General features: G+C 45.3%; 1 protein-coding gene across 3 annotated transcripts; it reads left to right on the top strand.

The window, feature by feature from the left end:
- The first annotated feature begins 557 nt into the window (after positions 1-557).
- Positions 558-27,627, top strand: Sv2b (synaptic vesicle glycoprotein 2B). 3 transcript variants are annotated; one of them, XM_048369427.1, is made up of 12 exons: positions 558-1,175; positions 12,305-12,485; positions 13,024-13,175; positions 16,753-16,886; positions 18,115-18,204; positions 18,460-18,570; positions 19,325-19,413; positions 21,198-21,362; positions 23,578-23,711; positions 24,525-24,725; positions 24,892-25,051; positions 27,444-27,627. In XM_048369427.1, the coding sequence occupies exons 1-12, from the start codon at positions 632-634 to the stop codon at positions 27,625-27,627; spliced, it is 2,145 nt and encodes a 714-aa protein (XP_048225384.1). In that variant the 5' UTR covers positions 558-631. The 3 variants fall into 3 exon arrangements, with proteins under 3 accessions (XP_048225384.1, XP_048225385.1, XP_048225386.1); XM_048369428.1 differs by lacking the exon at positions 24,525-24,725 and having other exon boundaries at positions 722-1,175; XM_048369429.1 differs by lacking the exons at positions 12,305-12,485; positions 13,024-13,175 and having other exon boundaries at positions 722-1,175.
- The last annotated feature ends 187 nt before the right edge of the window (positions 27,628-27,814 follow it).

Consider the following 27,814-nt stretch of genomic DNA (forward strand, 5'->3'; position numbering starts at 1 on the left):
GTTTGATCAATTCTAAAAGTATATCCGTAGTGCAAAGATTGGCTTTGTGTACTGAAAATTCCTTGACTGCTTCACACTTCATCTGTGCATCTACCCTGAACTCTTTTGTGGTCTAAACAGAGCTTAAAGGGCTCTTTGGCCACAGGTTTGAGGCTTTCAATGGATATGAATTCTAATGTCTAATTGAGATCATCTCCATCATGTACATGAAACATGGGCATCACTGAATATACCAGTGTAATTCAGAGAATATCTTGTCAGAATTTCAGCCTTTTGTAACACTCTACTCCTCCCCGCCCCCTTTCTCTCTGTTTCTCCTCTCAGGACATAACCTTCAGTAGCAGAACAGATCTGTCCAGCAAGCAAGCTGCCAAGTGCTGCTTGTACCTTGTCAAAGAACGCAGCTGGACCCATTTTTAATCAGCACTTCTCCCCAAACAACACTTCTGGGTCACTGAAGGAGACCTAGGCCAGAGTCTGAAACTTTCCAAAGACATCTAGAAGACAGTCAGTGCAAAAGGACACAATCTTGGCACAAATCTGGTTGATTTTTGAGAAACAAAGGGAGAAGACAGGTGTGGCTTTCTTCACTGGAGAAGTTACATGACCCGTTCCTCACTTCAACCATAGAATGGATGATGGTTACCGGAACAGCCCAAACCTCTACCACGGGGCAAGAGATATAGCTCGAGAGGCAGCCCGGCAACCGTGGAACCAAGGAATGGATGACTACAAGTATCAGGATAACTATGAGGGCTATGCCCCTAGTGATGGCTATTATCGGGGAGGCAATGAGTCCAACCAGGAAGAGGATGCACAGAGTGATGCTACAGAAGGCCACGACGAGGAGGATGAAATCTACGAGGGCGAGTACCAGGGCATCCCCCACCCAGATGATGTCAAGGGCAAGCAGGCCAAGATGGCGCCCTCCGGAGCAGATGGTTTCCGGGGCCAGACAGACCTGATGGCTGAGCGGATGGAAGATGAAGAGCAGTTGGCCCACCAGTATGAGACGATCATTGAGGAGTGTGGTCACGGGCGTTTCCAGTGGGCTCTCTTTTTTGTCTTGGGGTTAGCCCTGATGGCCGATGGGGTGGAGATATTTGTGGTGAGTTTTGCCCTGCCCAGTGCCGAGAAGGACATGTGTCTTTCTAGTTCCAAGAAAGGAATGCTTGGTAAGTGGAAATTTCCAAAGATCATTCTCCTTGTGGTGTTAAAAATGTGAAATGATATATATATGTATACATATATATACACACAATATGTATATATAGTATATATGAAGTATATATGATATAAAGTATATATATTTATGATATATAAGTATATATAGAATATATATACTTTATATATAATATTTAATGATATATATGTGAAGTATATATAAAGCATATATAATGATATATAAAGTATACATATATTCTCTCATATATATAAAGTATACATACTTATATAACATGTACTTATGTACATATACAATTTTATATATAAAATTTATTATGATATATAATGTATATATGTAAAGTATATTATTTCTAGATACTCTATACCACAGTGTTCATGCAAAAGTTACCATTTTATACTCATTTTATCACGAGGAATCTTTGTGTCAGAGCCACCAGTGACTTAGCTCACATGCACACAGCTAACAGGTATGAGAGCATGGTTTCCTACCAAAGTCCACGTGCCTCTTGACTGCTTAGTTTGTCTCCTAAGTCTCATGGCTTCCTCGAGAGGCTGATTCCTCTCCATACATCAAACCATCTTCCGTGTCCAAATGACAAGTGCATTTGGAGAGCAGCGGATCAGAGGTCTCTGCCATTCAATCTGAGTTTCTGTGTCCTTCCAGAATCCAGTGGCAGCTGCTCCTGGTTTCTCCTGTGGCTCAGTGCTGGTGGCGGAGTGCCTGTGAGCCTTAAGGATGAGTGCTGGGCTCGAGTCCACCAGCAGGGCCCCCTGTGGGCTGCTGGGAGACGTGGCTGTGAAGCACAGATGGGTTCCACAGGAGCGAGGGCCAGCTTGGCAAGCCAATTAGGAGATCAGCACGGTGTGAGCCAAGCTTAGGACAATCAGGGCTTGAGGGAGAGAGGGTTTTGTGACATCAGAGAGAAGGATGGGCACGTGTGGTGTGGTAGAGAAGAGATTCATCATCACGTAGCCACATGTGCTCTAAAACAGACTCTGCAAGCATGGGGTTATTGAGATTTTGGTATATTATTAGGTTTTCATTCAAGACCAAAGATACTTGAGGCCCTCAGAGCTCCAAATCTATGCAGCAACTTAGCTTACTTATTCAGCAAATTATATTTCTGGTCTATACTGTGCTAGTCTCTGCCCATGCACATATCACAGGCCAAGAAGGCCTTGGGTACCATGAATTATTTAATTCTCGTAGGGAAAGTGCTATGAAATGCCTTGTGTGAGTCTGGTTCTTAAGACTTGCTTGAGAGCAGGAGTTGGCAAACATTTCTGTAAAGTCTCGAGTAGTAAATATTTTAGGTTTTGCATGCCCAGATGGCCTCTGTCAGAACCACTCCAGTCTGCTGCTGTAGCATAAAAGCATCCTTAGACACTGTGGATGGGATTGTTTTCCAATAAAACTTTATTTACAAAAGTAGGCAGTGGGCCAGATACAACAAGCCCCTAACTAAAGCTACTATAATGTAAGACTGGAATATAAAAGAATCAAGAAAGCATTTGCATAGAGGATTGTCACTGGGAATTTTCCAGTTGTTTCATGCATAACTACCATGCCATTTAAGATGATTAGAAAGAACCATGCTAGACCTGACTGTTAGAAAACTAGACTGATGAGATATACAAACAGAAGCAATGATTTGAGAAACAAGAATATCACTCAGTTTTTTAATTTATTTATTTATTTTTTTGGCCAGTCCTAGGCCATGAACTCCAGGGCCTGAGCACTGTCCCTGGCTTCTTTTTTGCTCAAGGCTAGCACTCTGCCACTTGAGCCACAGCGCCACTTCTGGCCATTTTCTGTATATGTGGTGCTGAAGAATTGAACCCAGGGCCTCATGTATACGAGGCAAGCACTCTTGCCACTAGGCCATATTCCTAGCCCTTGTTGTTTTTTTTAATCAGTGGAGTGTGTGTGTGTGTGTGCGTGCGTGTGTGTGTGTGTTCTGTTAGCTGTGTTTGAAGTTGATTAGCAGATTTTGTTTTTTTACAAAAGGCAAACAAAACAAAAAAATCCCAAAAGCAAACCAACCCATCCCTGGCTGATCTAATTTGCTTTGTGGTACAACTGAAATCTGATGGCCGTTAGCCCACATTGGCAATGTCAGTAATGATTTCATGCTCTGCCGATCTCTCTGGCACCATGGTGCCTGGCCACCTCATTAAGAGAACCTCAGTATGGAGCTAGCTTCTGCCAGCTTCCAGGGCACATGGGGTGTGTGTGTGTGTGTGTGTGTGTGTGTGTGTGTGTGTGTGTCTGTGTGTGTGTGTCTGTGTGTCTGTGTGTCTGTGTGTCTGTGTGTCTGTGTGTTGAAATAGGGTCTTGAAGAGCTCACCTTTGGGCACTTTTGCCCTCTGCTTACTGAGCTCCTGCGCTGAGATGAGCATGCTGGGCCCTGGGCCCTTCATGGCTGGGCCATGTGCCATTGCACATAACCTTCAGTGTCACCTTGGAGGTTTGACATGCCAGGCTCTTCAGAGACACAGATCTAAGGCTGCCAGGCTAGGGTGCCAAGTCTGTGGGAGTCTGTGCCCATTCTGCTCTGCACGAATGCATTTCTTTATGCCCACTCTTTGGAAAAGAGGTGATGCAAACAAACTTCTCTCCACATCCAAGTGCCTCATAGATAGAGCTGCCTGAGCACAGATGGTTTGCAGTGAAAAGGGAATGTAGTTCTGCAATGAGTAATTGGGGCAGTGGAGTTTCACCACCAGAGTTTGGCAATGGATGATGCCATTCATTAGCCCGTGACAGTAGGGGTGATAATACATTACTCGTAAAGACGAATTGATTCAGGTAAAGCAGTCAGTACCCAATGCTTTCTACATTATAGTTGCAATGAGGTAACGGGGTAACGTGGATTAGGGACCAGCTGTGGAAGTTTGAAGCTTTCCTTGCTTTTTTTTTTTGGCCAGTCCTTGGGCTTGGACTCAGGGCCTGAGCACTGTCCCTGGCTTCTTTTTGCTCAAGGCTAGCACCCTGCCACTTGGGCCACAGCGCCACTTCTGACCATTTTCTGTATATGTGGTGCTGGGGAATTGAACCCAGGGCCCCATGTATATGAGGCAAGCACTCTTGCCACTAGGCCATATCCCCAGCCCTTTCCTTGCTTTTTTTGTTTTTGGCAGTACGATGGTTTGAACTCAGAATCTCATGCTTGCTAGGTTGTGTACTACTGTTAGAGCCATACCCCCAGCACTGCTTTTTGCTGGTTACTTTGGAGATGGAGTCTAGTAAACGTGACTATCTGGACTGGCCTCAAACTGCAATCCTCTGGCACTCAGCCTCCTGAGTAGCTAGGATTTCAGGTGTGGTCCATTGGTGCCCGCGTGACTCTTGCTCTGCCAATGTGTAGTAGGGCGAGTTCAGGAAAGTTATCCATTTCTGGGCCTTGGTTTCCTTATCCGCAACGTAGGGGTGATGGTAATGTCCCCTTCCTAGGGTTTTGTGTGTGTGTGTGTGTGTGTGTGTGTGTGTGTGTGTGTGTGTGTGTGTGTGAGAACAAAGAGGGATGCCGTTTATCTTGGCTAAATTATTGCCTGTATCTTAACAATTGTTCCAGATCTCTTTGCCATTATTAATTGTTGATTGAAGATGTTACTAATACTTCAGAGGGATACTTGCTAGATAACGAGGAGCTGTTCACCATCCAAGTTCAGAACCAGATTTCCTGGGATGACATTGTACATTTCTTTCAGCCAAAATTAGGTATTATAGACTTCTAAGGTCAGGCTGTTGGACCTTAGTTCGAGGAAAGGCTCTTTGTGCTCTAGCAGTCATCCAGGGCTTTATCTCTTCTCCCTTCCTTTCTCTTTGCTTGAAAAGCCACCCTCTGAGCCTGTGGGCTTGACACCCCATGAATGGGCCAGAAAAAGAACACAGCAAGTGAACTCCTCACCCCAACATTCTGGCCTCAAATCATAGGATATTTTGTTTTCTTCCTGCACAGGAAAATGAATCTGTTCAGGAAATAAATGTCCCCTGGCCCATCACAAAGATACTGGGGTGTCACTGCACCTCTTTTCTAAGCTCTGAGGAAGAAGAACATGTGTATCTCTTGAATATCTTGTTTTAGTGGGTCTTTCATCTCGAAGCATCGCAGGTGGAAAGGAAGAAGGTCCAGGAGCACACTGCTGGAGTCAAGGTTGTTTGCAGAGATGGAAACTTGAGGGTCACGGATATTAGCGGGCGGTTGGGGGGGGGAGTGGAGAGATAGATGGCCCTGGAGATGCCATATCACCTGTGCCATACCCCTTGGGGTCCAGGGAAGAGACTGTATGTGATTCCTCCCCCCCCCCTCACATGGGGGAGCCTCCACTGCTCCAAAGTGCCAAGTAAGCATTTCCTTCTCATTTCCCTGCTGGAGATTTTGCTGAGCAAGAGGCAGGTAAATAATAATCTTTGCTGGATATGAACAAAGGAAAAAAATCTAGCCCTACGATGTTCTTTGGCCTCTCTCCCTCCCATGTCCTTGGGTCACAGAAAGGGAATTCTGACACTCGAGAGGAGATGTGCTAACGGAATCTAAGGCATAAGGCCTGAATGACAACGTTATGGAAGCAAGCTTTGCAGGGCAAAGAAAGGGATGGAAACTTTCAAGGATACCCTTCCTTTGCAGGGTGAGGAAATCTGAGGTCTTCATATGGAATCAGTTCGAGTCATCCTGCCTTTTTTCTCTTCAGAGACAAAAACGATGATGCATCCCCTAGTGTGGAGTGGATGGGGTGGCGGGGGGACATTTCTCTGAACACATTTTAATTCTTGAATAGAAAAGAAGGCTCTGGTGATCAGGAATGGGGAGTCCATCTTCATCAGTTTTCATGGGGTACGTTTAGTTTCGTGGCTTGGCTATACTAGCCCTTCAGCTCCTGGAACCCTGGTTTCTTCATCTATAATACTGCAGGGTATCCCTTTAATCTATAGAAGTATACTAGGTGATCTAATCTGTAAAATTATAGATTTTTTTAAATCTATACAACGATAGTTTTGTTTTGTTTTTGTTTTGGTGTTGGGCCTAGAACTTGAACTCAGGGCCTCAACACTGTCCCAGAGCTTCTTTTGCTCAAGGCTAGCATTCTACCATTTGACTCACTGCTCGACTTGCAGCCTTTTGGTGGTTAATTGGAGATGAGAGTCTCATAGACTTTCCTGCCTGTGCTGGCTTCTTAACAGCGATCCTCGGAGTTCAGCCTCCAGAATAGCTAGGATGATCACTGGCATCTGACAAAATTGCAGAGTTCTTAATCTATACAATTATGGATTATTGTCTATCTGTGTCTCAGCCTCAAGTTCTTAGCTGTATTACATGAGTGGTCCTGTTGGATCTGCCCTCCTGCAGCTGATTTAATTTCATGGGTGTCATGGGGTGTGCAGATAGACACTCTGATTTCTCCCATGATGTAATTGCAAAGTGAGATTTCTCTAGAAAATTCTCATACACACACACATTTACCACTTTGCCTGTCTGTATATCCCGGACTATAATAGTCCAGGAGACTATTATCCTTCAAGGAACTCCAGCTTAGAGTTCAGGGCATGGCTCCAAAGGCAGAGTGCTTGCTTACCATGTCCAAGACCCTGGTTCAATTCTTAGTACCATAAAGGAGATAGTTTGTTATTTAAGAAAGAATGGAGAGGAGTTGTCAGGAATCACCTGTTGGAAGTGGTAGGTGGAATGGAGGTGATTTAGCTAGGAGATGATGACATTTTCCCTGCAGAAAGTCAAATAAATACTTGAGGGGTTGCAAGAGAGGAAAGTGAGACATGCCTTCTTTGTCTTTGGTTAATTGCTAAATAATGGTGATCATCCATACAGGGGCTTCCGTTGACATCTCTGCTATAAATAAGCACTTTTGTTTGTTGCTGTTGGTCATGGGGTTTGAACTCAAGGCCAGGGCTCTACCCCTGAGCTTTCTCATCCCAATGCTTCTGGTGATGGGAAAAAAATACTTCCAAGATTTGTGAAGCCTGCCAGCTCCTGAGAAGGAACATTTCCCACCCAGGTTTGGAACCACAAATTCCTTGATCCCCTTTGCCTTTATGATTCCATATCTTGGAGTCTATGCAATACACATGCGCACAAGAACACAGCCACAAAGATGCTCTTTCCCTAGTGGGAAAAGCAGACCGTGAAACTTCCAACGAAGAGACTGCCCTCTCTGGAGTACCTCCACCGGGCAGCTGGCCATACACAAACACAAAACTAAAACACATCAAGAGTCTTTGTGTAGTGAGTTGATCGGTGGTTGTTTTTCTTTTTCTTTTTGCTTTACCCTTCATACATTTTGCTTTCAGGTTGTTCTAGAGTGAATGTGCATTGTTTTCGTTCTGTCCTATTTATTTATTGGACACACACTAATAGGGCAGCTACTATGTATGTATCTATGCTGAGTGCAAGACATGGTGGGGAACTGGATGAAACAGAGCCAGTACTGTCCTTTCTCCTCCTCTCCTGTTCCTTCTTCCTCCTCCCCTCCCACCTCCTCCTCCTCCTCCTCACCTACCTCCTCCCCTTCTTCCTCCTCCCCTTCCTCCTCTTCCTCTGCCTTTGGGAGTTGACAGTGAAAGGAATTTGGTAAGCACTGGACAACCAGATCTCCTACAGCAAATAGAGGCCCATGGTATGGAGGAGAGCAGCGCCATGGAGTGGAAAGATGAACAGGAGGCTCAGCGTTGGCTTGGAAAAGGGGATCCGTACACCGTGGCCCACAGATGTGGAGCCTGCTTTTTCTTTTATCTTCTTAAAAGGCTGTATGTTTTTTCCTTTAAACTTTTTTTTTTTTTTTTTTTTGGCCAGTCCTGGGGCTTGGACTCAGGGCCTGAGCACTGTCCCTGGCTTCTTTTTGCTCAAGGCTAGCACTCTGCCACTTGAGCCACAGCGCCACTTCTGGCCATTTTTTGTATATGTGGTGCTGGGGAATCGAACCCAGGGCCTCATGTATATGAGGCAGGCACTCTTGCCACTAGGCCATATCCCCAGCCCCTCCTTTAAACATTTTTAATCGACACAATTATTCCTACAGTATGATTAGTTACAGGTCTATGATTCATAATGATCAAATCAGGATAATTAGTCTTTTCCTCTCCTGAATCACCTCTGCTCTGCAAGTAGCAACCATTGTTCTTTTTTTTTTTTTTTTGGCCAGTCCTGGGGCTTGAACTCAGGGCCTGGGTGCTGTCCCTGAGCTTTGCTCAAGGCTAGCACTCTGCCACTGTAGCACCACCTCTGGCTTTTTCTGTTTATGTGGTACTGAGGAATTGAACCGAGGGCTTCATGCATGCTAGGCAAGCACTCTACCACTGAGCCACCTTCCCAGCTCCGCAACCATTGTTCTTAATTTTCCTAAATAGTTCAGGGCATAGGGGGTGGGGTCCTAATATGGCCCACTCAGCCTGTAGAGCAGAAATGAAGGATTAGATAGAATTTCTGGCTTTATAATGAGCCCCTCATCTGCTTCATGCTAAAGTCATTTTTGTTGTATTTTTTTTTTTTTTTTTTTTTTGGCCAGTCCTGGGCCTTGGACTCAGGGCCTGAGCACTGTCCCTGGCTTCTTCCCGCTCAAGGCTAGCACTCTGCCACTTGAGCCACAGCGCCGCTTCTGGCCGTTTTCTGTATATGTGGTGCTGGGGAATCGAACCTAGGGCCTCGTGTATCCGAGGCAGGCACTCTTGCCACTAGGCTATATCCCCAGCCCCTAAAGTCATTTTTGATCATACTCTCATTTTCCAAATTTATTGTCTTAATTTCTTCTGCTAAAGACAGATTTCAAATGAGTTTAATAGTTCAGCCGAGGCATTGTTAATTTCATAGTTCTCTTCACTGGTGGAGAGGCTCATTTTTCTTTCACTACGCCTTTCTCAGACTCCCAAACCAGCTCTTCTTGTTTCTCTAGTCCCTCCATGGCCCTGGTCAGGGAGGTTGACTTGCAACGGCTGGGAGCCACGTGACTAACAATGCAGTAACAGCAGGTCCTCCTGGTTGGGGTTCAGAGGCGCAGGGTCACTGATCATTTTGGGGACCACCCTCTTCATTGGTAAAGCTGACAGGTTGGATTCAGTACCTAATTTCTAAGATTTCTCTATGTACATATGCGTCTAGATCAGTGGGAATCGTCAGGAGACAGAAATGCTACCAGTTATTGTAGAGACACTTTGGTATAAAATTAACTGGTTAAATGAGGTGGTTTTTTTTTTTTTTTTTTTTTTTAGTTTTTTTTTTTAAGTATCCTTTTGGCTGGAAGTATGGCTGAAATAGGAGAGCACTTGCCTAGTAAGCATGAGATCCTGAGTTCAAAACCCCAGTGACACCATAAACATAAACAGCATTACTGAAATAGTGACAGCAGGGTGACAACCTTAGGGTGACAGAAACAGAGGAGTTGGAACTGTTCCAAGTAGCAGGTAGAGCTGTAATGCCAGTCTCAGAAGAGGGCATCATGGTTGGCACCGTTGCTGCTGAGGCAGGATGAGGCCAGTGCCGTGGCATCTGCTGTTTGCATTCAGCTGATACCCTGGCTGAGAACTGCTGGTGCCCCAGGGAAGAGGTAAGCCCAGGAGACAGCAGGAAAGCCACGCCAGGCCTACTTCCCCTTCCACCCTTGGGACTTGCCTCTAGCACCCCCTTTCAGCAGAGCCTGACAGGAAGCAGCTGGCAAAGCTTGGCTCTGGAAGTAGAGAGACAAGCTCTTCGCGCCTGGTACAGAACTCATTTGTTGGAAGCCTCGAAGCCATTGTAGTTTGGTTCAAAAAAATATCTTCCTCAACCATCAGTAGTCTCATTAGACATTTGTATCTGGGAGTATGTTTTCTGTCTGAAGACTGAGCTGGACAGTCCATGCAAAAGTCAGTAGTGTTTCTATATCTTAGGCACACACACTCTCTGGGGGGAAAAAAAATCAAGAAAATAATGCCATTTACAATAGCATAAAAAATACTTAGGGATAAATGATATCCAAGGAAATGAATGAGCTATACATGCAGAGCTTTAAAACATGGATGAAAGAAACTGAAGGAGACACAATGAAGTGAGTCTGTATTTGTGGACCGGAAGAATTAGTATTTTGAGATCTTCATACTACCCAAGTTCATCTAATGTGTAATACAATCCCGATCATAATTCCAATTGAATTTTAAAGAACAGAAATAGAAAAAAAATCATAAAATCTGTAGGGAACACAAAAGACAACAAATAGCCAGCGCAATCTTGAGCTCAAAGAACAAGGCTGATGTCCTTGAATTATACCTGATTTCCAAATGCAGTTCAAAGCTGGAGCGGGTGAAAGTAGAGGTCGCTAAGGATGTCAGCATGGTTGAAGTTCACTGTATGCACGCATGAAACAAGAGTAACAAAACCCACTAAAAATTCAAAAACAAAAATAAGAAAGGGAAAAGGAGAATAAGAGAATAGAGGGGCACATATGATCTAGGTATTATGTATGAATATATATATATATGCATGGAAGTACATCAGTGAAATCCCTTTGCATAATTAAAATATAATACTGTTATTCATGAACTGCTGTGTTAAATGGCAACTCCTTTGTACAACTATTTAAAGATAATAAAAAATATTTTCAATGAAAAAAATGTAAAACAAAAACAATACCCTCCCCCCCCTGACAAAACCAAATTGAAAGATAAGCATATCACACCAAAGCACTTTGATGGTACCGGTGTAATAATATATAGACAGTGGAGTTCATTTTGATAAATATTTATTTTATGTGCTCAGATGTGCATAGCTTTTGTGCCTATGTGGTCCTGTCCTAAGAATATCCTCTTTTGGTCTTACTGCATGAATGTTTAGAGTCCTGTATAACTTATCACATTCAAGTGGAATTTTTTTCTTTTACTGTCCAGTGTGTTTACTTGTAGATTTATAGGCACATTCTAATTACCACAAATGAGGGAAACCACACAATCTATGTTTCTTTGGGTCTGGCTTATATTGCTTAATATAAGTTTTCCAAGTCTTTCCCTATTCTTATGAATGGTATAGGATGATTCTTTTTTTTGGTCCATCCATCCACATCTGGGTTGATTCCATATCTTGGCTATGGTAAACAATACTGCAATGAACATAGTTGTGCTGGTAGCTTTAGTGTGACCTTGTTTGTATTCAGAAATGGAGACTAGGTGTTGGGTTGGGTGATTTTTTGTTGTTGTTGTTTTGTTTTGCCCTTTTCTGCTGCTTCTGTTTTCATTTCCTTTTGTCTTGTTTGTTCATTTATCTGTCTTCAGGAGGACAAGGAGAGGCGCACAGAAATGGAGGGACAAAGGGCGAACAAATACAGCAGTGGTACTCACTAGATACTGTGTTAAAAATATATACAACTTGTGGGAGAAGACAGGATGGAAAAACGGAGAGTGTGAGGGAAGGGGTGACATTATTCAAAAGACATGTACTCTGTATCTGAGTTATGTGACTGTAACCCCTCTGTACAACACAACACCTTTACAATAACAATAAATACATTTAAAGAAGAAAAAATATACAGGCAATGGAACAGAATAACAAATCTGAATTCGATCTCAGATTTATAGTAAATTAATCCTTGATACAGATGCCAAGAAAACATAACTGAAATGGGCAGACCTCCTACCCCCAGTAAATGGTGTTGGGAACACTGAATATCCCTACGGCATTTGCTTTTTTTTTTTTTTTTTTTTCAATTACATCATTTTCTCCCTTTCCCAGTCCCTATATGTATGTTGCTGCAGTTTACCCCAGAAATCTTCTCTTTAACATTACCCTCCCAGGAAAGGACTTTTTGTAGTTCAAATACTGTCTGCGAGTTACTCATCTAAAAGAATAGTCTTTAAGAATGGTAAGTTGGTCCTAATGTCAGTTGATCTGTGTTGGCATTTATATCTATAGGTAAAACTAATGTGGCTCTTTTTTTTTTTTTTGAAGAACATTTATAAAAGCTACCTTCGTGTTGCTTCTCATTGGCCATGGCTATCTTAGCACATTTCATTTTCTATCTCTATGACATGAACTTTCTAGGATGAGTGTAAATGTTGAGTAATAGATCTTCTAAAGATCAGATGTTGCTAATACTGGCTCATCTCTCTCTGTCCTGTCCCTCTCTTTCCCCCTCCTCACAGGGATGATAGTCTACTTAGGAATGATGGCAGGGGCCTTCATCCTGGGGGGCCTGGCTGATAAGCTGGGGAGGAAGAGAGTCCTCAGCATTTCTCTGGCCATCAATGCCTCCTTCGCCTCCCTCTCCTCCTTCGTGCAGGGATACGGAGCCTTCCTCTTCTGCAGACTCATCTCAGGCATAGGGTATGACCCAGTGACCTTGTACTGGCCCTTCATAGTGTCCTGAACTTGAGTACTCCCTGGCCCATCTGTCCTGGCCCTAGTCCCTCTGTCCTGGCCCTCTTACTATGTGTATTCCTTCCTGAAATCTTAGACTGAATATTTTGACTTTCAAGATTCTCTATTAGGCTGGGTGCTGATGGCTCATGCCTGAGATCCTAGCTACTCAGGAGGCTGAGATCTGAGGATTGCCATTTGGGCAGGAAAGCCCTTGAGACTCTTACTTCCAACGAAGCACCAGAAAACTAGAAGTGGAGCTTTGGCTTAAAGTGGTAGAGTGCTAGCCTTGAGCAGAAGTGCTCAGGGACAGAGCCCAGGCCCTGAGTTTAAGCCCTATGACTGCCCACAAAAGAGGCTTCTCTATTATAGCTCAACCCTACACATGGGCAAACAGCTCTATTTGGCTGTACAATCTGTGCATGATTTTTTTTCCCTTGCTGTAAGCATTTTTAGTTGTTAACTTGATTCTTTCTGGAATATATTTTTCTCTCTCTCTCTGTAGGATTGGAGGCGCTCTGCCCATTGTTTTTGCTTATTTTTCTGAATTCTTGTCTCGGGAGAAACGAGGAGAACACCTCAGCTGGCTGGGCATCTTCTGGATGACGGGGGGTCTTTATGCATCGGTCATGGCCTGGAGCATTATTCCACACTATGGTGAGCATTCCTGTGCAGCTCCCGAGAGTCTTCTTCATCACCTTACAAGAACCAGCTGATGCTACAGACACGTTCGCGATTCCCATGCTCAAGTGCTAGAGCACCTACTAAAAATAAATTTAAAAAAATAAATAAAAGCAAGGCCCTGAGTTCAAACCCCAGCACCACCAAAACCAAACCAAACCAAACCAGTGGCAACAGCTTTTCAGTGTTAACACATTTGGGCTTAGATAACATAGGAAATAGTCTACCAAGAATTGTGAGTGCAAGAGAAATGATTTTCCAGGTCTTACAACCAGCAGCATGTTCCTGGGACATGAAAGCATGGGTTGGATGAAGGAAACAACACAAAATCTAATATTAGGAGCTTATAATTTTGTATTAAATATTATAGAGAACTGCCTAGTGACAGAATAGTTGGAAAACAGCTCAACATTTTTTATCTCACGATTCTTAGTGATGTCTTCTCTCTGGTGGACACAATATCCAGTAGGTTTTCCAATACTAGATGTAGTGAATTGTTTTGTTGGTGATGGTCATGAGGCTTGAACTAAGGGCCTGAGAGCTGTCTCCATTTTTTTTTCTCAAAGCTAGTGCTCTACCACCTGAGCTATAGCTCCACTTCCACTTTTCAGGTGGTTCATTGGGGATAATAGTCTCATGGACTTTCCTGCCTGGGCTGGCCTTGAACTGCTATCCTCAGATCTTGCCTCCTCCTCCTTGTTAATTACCAGCAGGCACCACCACAGCTGGCCAGAGGCATAATAAATATTCTATCCCAAGTGGACAAAATGTTTTTTAATTTTTTTATTAGTGTATATTAATTGCACAAGGGCTTTTATTGGTATACTTTCAAACATCCATCTATCTGTCTATCTATCATCTGTCTATCATATATCCTTGTCTGTTTGTCTATCTATCTGATACAATTTCATACATTTTCCTATATGAAAGCTGTGACTTTCATACTCTGTGTTCAAATAGAGCATTAATCAAAACAGGCGTCAGTTTGGTGGAAACACATTCTAGAAATACAGTAGCCTAGAATATATTATAATGAGGGCAATGATTTAAGTCTTATTTTTTACCAGCACCAAGATGTTTTATCCATGGCAAACCAGTCAGTGGATGGTATTTCTAACACAGCTAAGGCACCGATCCTCTAACACTCATGAGGGCAGTACACGTGCGCATGTGCATGGATGGCCCGTGTCACCTCTTTAGTTGCTTTTGTTGGAATAAGCGATGGGAGATCTTGGCATCAGACATTTAGATGAGTAATTCGTTGACAGGGAAAGTCCCAAAGCTCAGAATGTTTCCAAGGCACTCCTGGTCACAACCCAGGGAAAAAAACAAACCCAAAGATGGCTATATTGTGGAAGATTAATTCTTATTGTAGCTAATACCACCAGATGTATGCAACATTCAGACAGAAAAGTAAGGCAAGCTAATTGTCACAGAACACTTCCTGCCTCCGAATTAGTATTGTTCCAAATATTTGGGAGCAGTTTACCATTTAATGTTATTCAGTTTAAGGCCCCAAAGATGTGTTTACTGAACACAATAAATGCGGTTACTGAAATTACCATAAAAACCACAGAAGCATGAGGGAATAGTGGTTTTTGGATAATATATGCGTAGTATTATAAAGAATAAAAACATCTTCCCAAGACAGAATGCTTCATATCTCTGTTCAGTCTTCCCTGGTTATGCTGTTTGACTGTTGTGTGGTTTTGATGATTTACTTCTAATGAGGCCAGAACCTATTTTGGACATGAGCTGAGAATGTGTAAATAATGCTATTGTTTTCAACTCTCTCTTCCTAGTTGTCCCCTGAAAGCAGGCAAAGCTTTTTAATTAAAATCAAAAGCAACAAGCAACCCCCAGTGAGATGACATGACACCAAGCTGTGCCAAAAGCAATTGACTGTGGATGACTGTGTGCTGCCGTGGTGGCTAAATATGCCTGAGTGGCCACATCCCCATCTTGCTCCTGGCTCCTTCCACCTTGCCTTTTTCCTGTGGAAAAATAGACTAGGAAATATCTGCAGGTACCCTGGATATTGGGTAGGGGGCCACCTGATGGTAGGGTAAGTTGTGTCACATAGGTAGTTATAGAAAAGGAGCTGCCAACCATCGAGTCAACCATATCTGTCTGTTTATCCATTCATCCACCACTTAGTATCTACTATCTATCTACCTACCTACCTACCTGTCTATATGTACCTATGTATATATCTATCCATCAATTATCTATTGATTGATATATATGCCTTTTATCTATCTATCCATCTATTATCTATCTGTACATCTATCTATCTAGTTTGTGTGTGTGTGTGTGTGTGTGTGTGTGTGTGTGTGTGTGTGTGTGTGTGCTAGAACTTGGGCTGAAACTCAGGGACTTTCACTCTTGGGCGTTTTTTTCTGCTCAAGATTGGCACTCCACTGCTTGAGTCATTCCTCCACTTTTGGCTTTTTGCTAGTAAGTTGGAGATAAGAGTCTCATGGACTTTTGCTGCCCTGGCTGGCTTTGAACTTTTATCCTCAGATCTCAACCTTGTGAGTAGCTACGATTACAGGTGTGAGCCATCAGTGCTAAGGAAAGGAATTAGAAATGTTATAGCCAAATCTTTACTGCCCTCTAAAATTAGGAATTATATATGTACTTAAATGGTTTTGCGTGCATGCGCATGTACGTGTGTGTGTGTGTGTGTGTGTGTGTGTGTGTGTGTGTGTGTGTGTGTGTGCTGGTCCCAGGGCTTGAACTCAGGGCCTGGGCACTGTCCCCGAGCTCTTTTGCTGAAAGCAAGCATTTTACCACTTGAATCACAGCTCTACTTCTGGCTTTTTGGTGGTTAACTGCAGATAAGCATCCTATTGACTTCCCTTCCCAAGCTGGTTTCAAACCGTGACCCTCAGTTCTCAGCCTCCTGAATAGCTAGGATTATAGGCATGTGCCATGGTACCCAGCAATAGTTTTATCTTTTAAAAATTCTGTTTGAATTTATCTTCAGAGAGGCATTGAGTGTCATTAGTCTATTTTATATTCTTGGTCTTTAAAAAAACACTTCTTTTTCTGATCTTTTTAATACAGCATTCTTAGCACTAAATGTCATGTAGCTATTTCTAAAGAAAAAAAAGGAAAATCTACCTCAGAAGCTGCTGAATTATTATGGGTTATCAGGAGCTTTCACAGGTAACAAATCTATGGCGGCATTATTATTTGCATCCAGACTCACTATTGTGATAACAAAGAGGTAAAGCCTGGGTTTGAACTTTGATCTATGTGATTGCACAAGCCCAGGCTCTTCCCATTGTGTGTATGAGTACCACGTTTTTGGATCCACTCACCTATTGTAGGGCATCTGGGTTGTTTCTACCACTTGGCTCTTGTGGACAGTGCAGCAGTGCATATGGGTGTGCAGGCGTCTTTATTCTATCCTGCCTTGTGAAGCTTGGGCTGGAGGCCAAGTGTGGCTGGGTTGTAGGGAAGATCTACATTTGTCCTGGGTGCTTTTCGTGTTACTCCTCCGCATATGGGAAAGACCATTTCCTAAAAACTATCCGCGTCTCCACAGGCTGGGGCTTCAGCATGGGGACCAACTACCACTTCCACAGCTGGAGGGTGTTCGTCATTGTCTGTGCACTGCCCTGTGCCGTGTCCTCCATAGCCTTGAAGTTTATGCCGGAGAGCCCCCGCTTTCTGCTCGAGGTGAGTCTGGGCTGTGCCACCAGCCACCACGGAGAGCTGGCTCCCTTCCAGGTTAGGGAAGGTCTCTCAGGTCAGAGTTTCATGGCTTGCCAGTCCTGGGAGTCTAAGAGTGCAGGGAGCACAGGGCAGGAGCCCTCTGTGAGGCAGGGTGGTGGGGAAGGGGCTGCCTCTGAATTATTTTGCAGTGCCCCATTTCCCAAGAGCCTGGCAAGGAGGCTGCTCACACCTGCACACTGCGTTGCTGTGCTGGACACTGAGACCATTCTGGACTCTCAGCTGCTCAGGGAATCTACCCACCTGACTCCTGAGCAAAGACCCTGCTGGCCCTCCCAGTTCTGGAGGACATGCGCACGCAGGGGTCAGACAGCACAGGAACTGACAAGAGGGGTCACAGGACTCCTGTGTCGTATCTACAAACCGGGGTCTGCAGAATCCACTGAGTTGCTCCTTCTGGAACTTTCTGCAGAAGGATCCTTCCTGCCCACTCATAGATCAACACACACACACACACACACACACGAAAGCTCCCCAAATCAGGGACCATCTCAAAATTCCCCCCACACCATATATTCATTTGTTAGGGATGTGGTATCCAAGCACCACAAGCTGTGTGTCTTACAACCATGCTACCTTCAGTAACCCGCAGGGGAAAATCCTTTCCCACACCCCCTAGAGCCTGTGGGGCTGCAGGCAGTGACTTGCTGTTTCTCCACTGCCAGCTTTATCACTGACACTCTAGCCTAGCCGTCATCACAAGTGGCAATCTCTCATGTGCCCCGTGTGTACGTGTGGGAGACCCTCTTCCAATGTGGATAACACCCCCATTGGATTAGAGGCCCTCCTCCACCATACCAAGCTGACCTCACCCTAGCTAGTTACACCAGCAGCTACCCTCTTCCTAGGAAACCACTGCCAGGGGCAGGACCCTCACCCCACCCTTCATCCCGCCTTCCAACTTCAAGTAGTTACAGCTGCTAGTGGTAGCAGTGCCTGGCATTCATTCATGCTTTGAAGGCACAACTTTACTATCCACTCAACATGGGCGGAGAGGTGGAGACCCGTCCTAGTCTTTCACAAGCTCTCCCACAGTCACGGGCCCATGCCCAGTCTTTCCAGACCCAGGGCCTCCGCACCCTGTCTGGGTCGGTTGGGTTTTGCATTCCCGGATGAACAAAAGGAAAATTCAACACTGAGCTCTCATGAGTCATTCTTGCTTTTTTTTGTCCAGATGGGCAAGCATGACGAAGCCTGGATGATCCTCAAACAAGTCCACGACACCAACATGAGGGCCAAGGGGACCCCTGAGAAGGTGTTCACGGTGAGTGCATGCCAGCCAGCACCAGCCACACCTTCCTCACCGCGTGGCTTCATGTGGCAGTGGCTTCGTCCAAGGGGAATCATTCTTGGAATACTTCCAGCAGGTTCACGTCTGATACTCAGGGATCATGTGGTCATCATTGCAGCTTGATGGATGATGCCTTTCTAGATTTTCCCCTTAGGTAGTGTTTGTTAGAAAATGATGATAGAAAAAATATTCCCCCTCCCCCACCGACATCTATCATTTGCTTTCCAGGTTTCCCATATCAAAACACCCAAGCAAATGGATGAATTCATCGAGATCCAAAGTTCAACAGGGACTTGGTATCAGCGCTGGCTGGTCCGATTCACCACCACATTCAAGCAGGTACAGTTTGGGGGGGGGGTGTCCAATGGAAGGTGGCTCTTTTGGAGTTGGTAAGCCTTGTAGGGTGAGAATAGAGACCTCAGCCTCTAAGGCAGCACGATGGAGAAGGAGAGCAAACAGTCCCTGTCCAGGATATTTGGTTCCAGCCCCTGTATGTCTCCAACTTGCCATGGTTTTCTGGAGGTGCAAACTCAATAACCTTTCTATCTTTTCTGTGCTCTGCTTTCTCAAGGCCAAGAGTCTGGCTGGTCAGAATCAATATCTTTCTCTTTAGAAATTTCTATTTAATCCATAGAAAGAAAAGAGAAAGTTAAATCAATGGCTCTTGAAGGGTGATTCTTTACTGGAGGTAATGCCATTTCTCCAGGGAGCTGGGCCCTGGAGGCAAGGAATAAGTCAGTTGGTGGGCATTGAGGTAGCTGGCCAGCTACCAGTCTAGGGCGACCACGTGGGGCTCGGTAAACATCTAGAATATCACCCCTGCCCTCAGGCCAGGAGTAGAACTCATGACTCTGGAGAAGGCAATGCCGTAACATCCTCAGAGTGCTCTCGGTCACCGCCATAGAATCTCATTCTCAGGGCAGCCAGCGAGGAGAGATGAATTTCCGTTGCCATTGGTCAGAGCTGCCCACCGGGAGACAATGGAGGGGGAGGTGTCCTCTCCCTGCAGTGTTGTTGGGGAAAATCTGAATGTCGAGCTCTTCCAAGCCACAGGGTCCTCCCTTAAAGTGCTCTTCTCTGATCTGCCCCACAGGTCTGGGACAACGCCCTGTACTGTGTGATGGGCCCCTACCGAATGAACACCCTCATTCTGGCCGTGGTCTGGTTCACCATGGCATTAAGGTATGTTCTGCCCAACCTGGGTGCCTTCATTTCCCTGTGCCTCAGTGGTCTCCTTGACTCCCCAAGGAACCTCACCTGATGTCAAGCCAGAGTGCTGACCTTCTAGACCCCAATGGAAAAATGACTGAGGAAGCCTGCCCCTGCCTAGCCCACATGGTTCCGTCCCAACTTGGAGAGAATATTTTGTAAAGCCAACGATGCTAGACACTGACAGGCTTTGTTTGTTGTTGTTTCTTTTAAAGAGAAACATCTTATTTATATTTATTTATGTGCAACTTCATTTCATTGACTAGGTGATGGATTTCAAATGTTGAAACAACAGATCAATCTTGTACCCTTCCCCCCTCCCTCCACCCACTCCCTTCTGCCTCCTGTATGTAATCATTGTTGATTTTTTAATGCACCATTCCAGCAAGTCTTTTTGCAAATGCAAGCAAATAATTATATGTATATTTATTTATTTATTCTCTCTTTCCTTATTCAGAGGAACATACTTTGCATTTTCTTCTTGTATTCTGTGACATATACTGGAGTGATGTGCAGACTAATACCTCAGGGTTTCCTTCCTTCCTTCCTTCCTTCCTTCCTTCCTTCCTTCCTTCCTTCCTTCCTTCCTTCCTTCCTTCCTTCCTTCCTTTCCTTGTTGGCATGGGGCTTGAACTCAGAGCCTAGATGCTGTCCCTAAGCTTTTTTGCTCAGGGTTAACACTGTACCACTTTGAGCCCCAGCACCACTTCTGGTTTTTAGTGGTTCATTGGAGATAAGAGTCTCATGGACTTTCCTGCCTGGGCTGGCTTTGAACTGTTATCCTCAGATCTCAGCCTCCTGAGTAGCTAGGATTATAGGTATGAGCCACCAGTGCCCAGCTACCTCAAGATTTTCTTCATTCTTCTTTATGACGACCGCATAGCACCCTATAGTAAAATATCACATTTTATATCCATCACAGCCTCCTTATCAGAATGTGGGAAGTTTCCAGATTTTTTTTTTCTATTGTAAATGTACCACAATGAGGAGCCATGTTTGCAGGCCAGTTTGTCTTTGGGCAGGTTAATCAATGGATCCTTTCTCGGAAGTAAGAGTAAAGGTCCAGAAGAAGAAATCCATCAGTAATGTTCTCTGTATGGTAGTGTACAATTATGTTCCTTTCCCAGAAATTTAAGAAAAGTACCTGTCAACCTACAGTAATCTCACCAACAGAGCAAACGTGGAGGTTTTGACAATCTCATAGCTGAGAAGGAAACAATGTGGTTTTAATTTGTATTTTTCTTATTATCAGTAGAATCAAACATCTTTTTTTTCCAGGCATAAAATAATATCATTTGCCAACAGAAATGGTTTTACCTTTTATTTTGTGATTTTTTACCATTCCCGTGTGTGTGTGTGTGTGTGTGTGTGTGTGTGTGTGTGTGTGTATTTCCTTCTTATTTAACCCATTTGCCGTCAAAAAGCCATAGTTTTAGGAGGGCCTCTGGGCCTCTTGTTTTGTCCCTGATGTAATGTTTCCTTGTTCATTAAGATTCTGGCTTTTTTCCTCCTATGTGTTAAGAAAGCATTTGTGAATCCATTATCAGTGGTTGTTTTTTTTTTTCATAACAATCAGAAAGGAATCTATTTTAAAAAATGCTTTTCTAGCATCTATGGATTTTGTTCTGGCCGCCGTGTCTATGGTGAGTGTTTATTAGATCTCCTGACGCCCAAGTCGAGGCGGCACATTGAAAGCGGGTCTGGCTCGCGCCGCGCGAGCCTGTGGCAGCTCAGACGCGCCCGTCCTCTCGCTGCAGTTACTACGGGCTGACCGTCTGGTTTCCTGACATGATCCGCTACTATCAAGACGAAGAATACAAGTCGAAGATGAAGGTGTTTTTGGGGGAGCACGTGTATGGCGCCACGATCAACTTCACGATGGAAAATCAGATCCACCAACACGGGAAGCTTGTGAATGACAAGTAAGCGTGCGAGCACACAGCGTGGCCCCCTCTCACCCCCGTCACGGAGGCCCGGGGCGTGCGATTGAGTGTGGATGAGCCTGACCCCCAGCGCCCTTCTGCCCCTCACTACCATGGCTTCATCCAAGGAGGGTGGTCACCCTGGCCGCTTTTCCTGAGAACGTGGTCATTTCACAGGCAGGCTCACTGAGCCATGTTCTGCCCACGTAGCCACCGTGTTAAAAAGCTGCCACTCCCTGCTGGAAATGAACTTAGCAAGCTCGCCAGCTTGTGAGGGGTGTGTGTGTGTGTGTGTGTGTGTGTGTGTGTGTGTTAGCACAGGCTACTCAGCAGAACCAGAAACTAGAAACCAGCAGCTCTTACTGCTGAAAGAAATAACTCTGGCCTGGTTGTTGAGCTACTGCTCTGATTCTGGAAGGTTCTCCATGCTGGGGATGTCACGGCATTTGCCTTTCACATGGTATGATTTCCCAGGGTTCATCAGTCTGTTCAGTGGCCATCGGGGGTTGTGGGGGAATACTAGACAGTCCCTCTTCATGTCCCCCTCCTCATGTCCCTGAGGTGCTGCCATTAGAGCCATCACACATTGGATAAGTTACTCTGAGATGCATCATTCACTAAAGCGGAGCTGCTTGTCTTCTGGAATGTACTGCGCAAGCTCACTGGGCTGGGAATGAGGAGCGGATGAGTGGTCACGGGTCACGAGCTGGTGGCAGAAACACTGTGGCCTGGGTGGCTCCATGTCAGAGACACAAGCCACCCCATAGTTACCACTGCAAATATGAAATCGAAGCAATGACTTTGCGTGGCCAGAGAGCACTCTCCCCCCCCCCCCCCCCGCCCAGCTGCACCCACCCGTGTGTCAAGTCTGAGAAGGCCCCATCTCCAGTCTAGTCCAGTAGCTTGCATGATCTTAGCAGATGTGAGGGGTCACTGTGGTGTGAGCCGAGACTATGTGAACTCAAAGGGAAAATGTTATTTCTATAAAGATGTAGCCCTTAGAGAGGAAGTATTGATAAATATGGCATTCAACGTTTTCGGATTTTGTTTTGTTTTGTTTTGTTTTGTCAGTCATGGGCTTGAACTCAGGGCCTGCGCACTGTCTCCGAGCTCTTTTTGCTCAAGGCTAGTGCTCTACCACTTTGAGCCATAGCGCCACTTCTGGTTTTTCTGATGGTTCATGGGAGTCTCCTCATGGACATTCCTGCCCGGGGCTGGCTTTGAACCGAGATCCTCAGATCTCAGCCTCCCGAGTAGCTAGAATGACAGATGTGAGCCACCAGCCCCTGACGTCACATAGCTTTTTAAGATGCTGAAGTTCAATGTCAAACTTCTGTACACCTAGACCCACGAGCCCCCCCCCCATGTCAAGATATCCACATACCCTCCACATAGACTATTGAGTTCCTGTAATTTACCTGGAGTGTCCGCTGTAGAGACAGAAACCCAGGGCCAGAGGGAGTAGAAGGCAGCTTACCCTAGGCACCTCTTTCTTTCTTTTTTTTTTTTTTTAATTTTCAAATTATACAGTTGATGCACAGAGGGTTACAGTTACATAAGTCAGGTAAGGAGTACATTTGGACAATGCTCTGAGCACTCTCATGTAAGTCAGAAACATGGCTCTGAGCATGCCAAGGGGAAGATGCCGCTCTTGCTCTAAGAATACACTTTGGAGACGGGGAAGGGTGGTGGGGGGGTGGAGGGGGGGCACAAGTTCTCTGCAGAGAGAGGCCTCCTCAACCAGGCTCTGTTGTGATGGGGGAGGGGGGGCAGGGATAATGATGGCACTTGACTGTGACAATAATTCCAATGAGAAATTGCAAAGAAAGCCACCATCACCGAGCAGGGCGATGTGCCAACCCACCACTTTAGCTGCCACAGAGGAACTAGTGACACTGATTTCAGAAAACAACAACACGAAACAACAACAAAACTCCATCAAACACAGACCGCTCCTCTGCTTCTTTTCTTGGGCTGTGCTGCCATCTGCTGGCCTGGAGGGAGATTGCGCCTCATCTTGGCAACCCCCCCCCCCCCCCCCGCCCAAAACTGGCTGGAAACCTGGTTTCATTTGAAAGTTCCCCTCTGACATCTGTGTCTTAAGGTTCTTGGTCCTGCTGTTCTGCATTTTTTTAGGGAGAGGGTCCATTTTGGGTTCAAATCTCCTTTTTTATTGTATCCGATGACACCCAGGGCTATGCTGTCCATCCCACAGGTTCACGAAGATGTACTTTAAACATGTCCTTTTTGAGGACACGTATTTTGACAAGTGCTATTTTGAAGATGTCACATCGACGGATACCTATTTCAAAAACTGCACCATCGAATCCACCTTCTTTTATAATACAGGTGAGAACGTGGACAGCTCAAGGAGACCGCGACCAGGGTGGGTGGTGACCAGGGTGTAGCCAGGAACTCTAGGAGGAGGTGTTGGTAGACGCTAGTTCCGAGCCTTAGGCAGGGGAAACGGATTTTAGGCTCAGAGGGTGGCATAAGTTAGAACTCACCAAGGAATTTAAGTTTACCTGCCTCTTTTTTTCCGCCCTTTTCTTTAATCAGTTGTGGGGCTTGAACTCAGAGCTTGGGCTCTGCCCCTGAGCTTTTTTTTTTTGCTCAAGGCTAGCACTCTATCACTTTGAGACACAGCGCCACTTCTGGTTTTCTGGTGGTTCATTGGAGATAAGAGTCTCCCAGACTTTCCTGCCCAGGCTGGCTTCAAATGGTGATCCTCAGATCTCAGCCTCCTGCATAGCTAGGATTACCCATGTGAGCCACTGGTTCCCAACTGCCTCTCAGTTTTGATCATATATAAAACAGGAGCCAAAGTTGAGGCTAAATATCTTCACCTGAATTTGGACTCCATGTCTGTTTTGTGCTTTCCAAAGCCAAGGAGCCTCGGGACGAGTGACCGGGCCACTGCGGTCCTTCATGTCACCTGGTTAGTTCACATAGGATGCTTGTACTACAACGATGATGTACTCCACCATGTCCTTCAAGTTAATGTTACATTTGCTTTTCCCTACTGTGGGAGCTTGCACAGGGCGTGCCTCTACTCATCCACTCTTGGCCCTGTGTCATTTTGATCTGCCACACCCACCCACCTTGGCCTTCTTCTCCCCATCAGCTCGCATGAGCCAAAGCTTTCCTTCCTGCTCTCCCCAGACCTCTACAAGCACAAGTTCATCGACTGCCGGTTCATCAACACCACCTTCCTGGAGCAGAAGGAAGGCTGCCACATGGACTTTGAGGAAGACAACGATTTCCTGATTTACCTCGTCAGCTTCCTGGGCAGTCTGTCGGTGTTGCCCGGGAACATCATCTCTGCCCTGCTCATGGATAGAGTTGGGAGGCTGAAGATGATGGGTGAGCCGTTGGTAGAGATGTCACATGGGTTCCCCTCCCCCTAACCCCCCTCCCCCCACTTCAGGCTTCCCTGTGAGGATGGGAGATGGGCAAGTCCCTGCGGGTGACACACTTGCTCACAACTCCTGCTTCACCCTTCTTTCTTGCTCTGTCCCTTCCTCTGCAGGCGGCTCCATGCTGATCTCAGCCGTCTGCTGCTTCTTCCTGTTTTTTGGCAACAGCGAGTCTGCGATGATCGGCTGGCAATGCCTGTTCTGTGGGACTAGCATTGGGGCCTGGAATGCGCTGGATGTGATCACAGTGGAGCTGTACCCCACCAACCAGAGGTCTGTTTCTCTCTCCCCCCCACCCCCCCGCCCCTCAACCCCAGGGCTCCCCTCCAGGACTTGTGTGGGTGGGAGTCTATCTACCACTCAGTCCCACACCATGGGCAGCCATCTTGCTTCCAGGTGTTCCAGGCGCCAAACAGCTCTGGGGTTGTTGGGCTTCTTTGCATGAGGACTGGTGTGGGCCTGGAGGTGGAGAGCGTAGGGCAGGTGGTCAGGAACAACATCCAAGAGAGAGGCATAATCAAGGATGGGGACAAGGGGGTGGGCTGAGCTGGAATGATGCAGGGAGCAAAGAGAAGGTGGGAAGGAGGAATGAAAATCGAAAATCCAGGGTGCTTATAGGGAAGATGGCAGGAAGGCCGCACGTTTACTGCTGTTATACGCAAGCCATGTGGGAAAGGGTCTCATTGATAGGCCTAGGGTCAACACCGGTACTTAGTAGCTGTTTCTTCTCATCTAGAGACATTGTGAAATTTAAGGATGACCTATGGTGGTCCTGTGGTCAAAAAGGAGGTGAAATAGTGAGGAAGAGGGACAAAGGGTATTCTGAAAAATACACTAATGATAGACCCCAAATGAGTGGCAGAGGTAGCAGGTCTGGTAGAGCCGTGGAAAATGATGACATCCATATTTGGAGCCCCTCTCCCCTGAAGCAAAGAATAAACTTTCCAGAAAAAAATAAGAGGAGGGGAGAAGATCAATAATCATTATTTGGATAGAATTACACCTAGGAAACTTATGAGAGTGAACTAAAGAGACAAACAGAAGGTTGTTAGCAAGGGACCAAATAAACTGACATATAGATTTGTATATATGTAAAAGAAAAACAGTTAAAAACACAAGTAAAGTCCATTTGATTATAGCAGAGGTCACAAAATACTTTGGAATCCATGTGAAAGACCCATGTGACAAAAACCAGGAATCTATGAAGATATGAAAGATTTCAATGAATGTCATGACACCATCTGCTTTGACAAACTGATTCAGTTGTCCCAAATGCCAAATTTCGTTTGATTTTTCTCAAACATGCAGGAGTATATCTTCCCTCTAAGAATTCGGAAAAAAGAAATTATTCTGAAGTCTGTTTGGGAAAGCATGCGTGTGAAGAAATATGCAAGAAAATGTTACAAACAAGAAGACTAGGTTTGGGGTTACAAAGCTATGGAGTGGCACAGCTATAAATAGCAAAGTAAAGAGTGCAGAAGTATTGCACTTGGTCTATTGCTATGACAAAAGACACATTCTGTGTTAGTTGAGAAGGGAAATATTGTCTCCGATATTATAGATGATATCATGGTGGCAAGTTATGGGTTAATAATGATACCCTGAGAAGTATGATTGACCAATAGTAACCTGGAGAGAAACCCCACACAATACCCCCTGTAATAGGTATGCATTTCATTATTTTCCTCTAGAAGGCTATAGAGACTTCTGTAGTTGAGACTCTGGCTTTTCTCTCCCTTGCTTGGACTCAGTCACAATCCAGGATGAGAACCATCTTTGTTCCAGAGAGTAAGATAGAACCAAAACAAATAATAACTAAATAAGGAGGAGATCAAAGAAGGGAGAGCCCAAGGCCCACACCGGATGTCTCTTTGATGCCTCTTCCTCAGTAGCGGCCCCTTAACTTTCCATCTCATTGGCCAAGAGGAAGTCACTTGGCTGGTGGCAGCAAGGGAGTCTGGGAAATGTAGTCTTTTCACATTTGGAGGCGTGGCCTACAGGGATAGTTTGCACATCTCTGCCACTAGAGGGGGCTATAGAGCGGGAACATCCACAGTTTTCTACTTTGTGTACAGCTTTATTCTTTTCATCCTGCACAAGAAGCATGCACTATCTTAAACTGTTTTAAGAAGATATGTATCAGAAAAAATATATTTTTAAGAAAAAAGCATGAGGGCAATTCTCCAAAATGTTGATAGCAGTGACTGCTCCAGCTATCCTTCCATCTTTACATTATTCTGTATTTCTAATTTTGACTAAAGCAAGAATGTGTTGCTTTTATATTTAGGGAAATATTCCCTTCCACATCTATGGATCTTGCAACAAGGAAAGCCTATTGTCGTCGTCGTCATCTTCTTCATTTTCTTCTTCTTCTTCTTCTCCTTCTCCTTCTTCTTTTTGTCAACTGTGGGGCTTGATTTCAGGGCCTGGGTGCTGTCCCTGAGCCCTTCAGCTTAAGGCTAGTGCTCCACCACTTGAGCCACAGTGCGACTTCAGGTTTTCTGGTGGATAATTTTGCCTGGGCTGGCTTTGAACCGAGATCCTCGGATCTCAGCCTCCTGAGTAGCTAGGATTACAGGTGCGAGCCACTGGCGTCCGACTCCTGTCTTCTTCATCTAATGAGGTGTGGAGTTTCAGGGCTAATTCCTCTCCTCTTCTTTCACAGGGCAACAGCCTTTGGCATCCTCAATGGATTGTGCAAATTTGGCGCCATCCTGGGAAACACAATCTTTGCTTCTTTCGTGGGAATAACCAAAGTGGTTCCCATCCTCCTGGCTGCAGCTTCTCTGGTTGGGGGTGGCCTGATTGCCCTGCGGCTGCCAGAGACTCGAGAACAAGTCCTGATGTGAACCAGCCACTAGAAAGAAGTTATGGAGAGAAACTTGGTCCCGGACATTTCAACTCAGCCATACTTCCTGCCTGTCACTGTCCCCAGGGACACCTCGGAGAGCACAGGAAGCGAAGTTGACTTTGTGATCCCTTCTTTAGGACCCACTCTAGCTGTCAATAATGTTTGTAACTCAGGTGACAGATGTG

This window comes from Perognathus longimembris, chromosome 20 (genome assembly GCF_023159225.1).
Source record: "Perognathus longimembris pacificus isolate PPM17 chromosome 20, ASM2315922v1, whole genome shotgun sequence".
NCBI classification, from domain to species: Eukaryota; Metazoa; Chordata; class Mammalia; order Rodentia; family Heteromyidae; genus Perognathus; species Perognathus longimembris.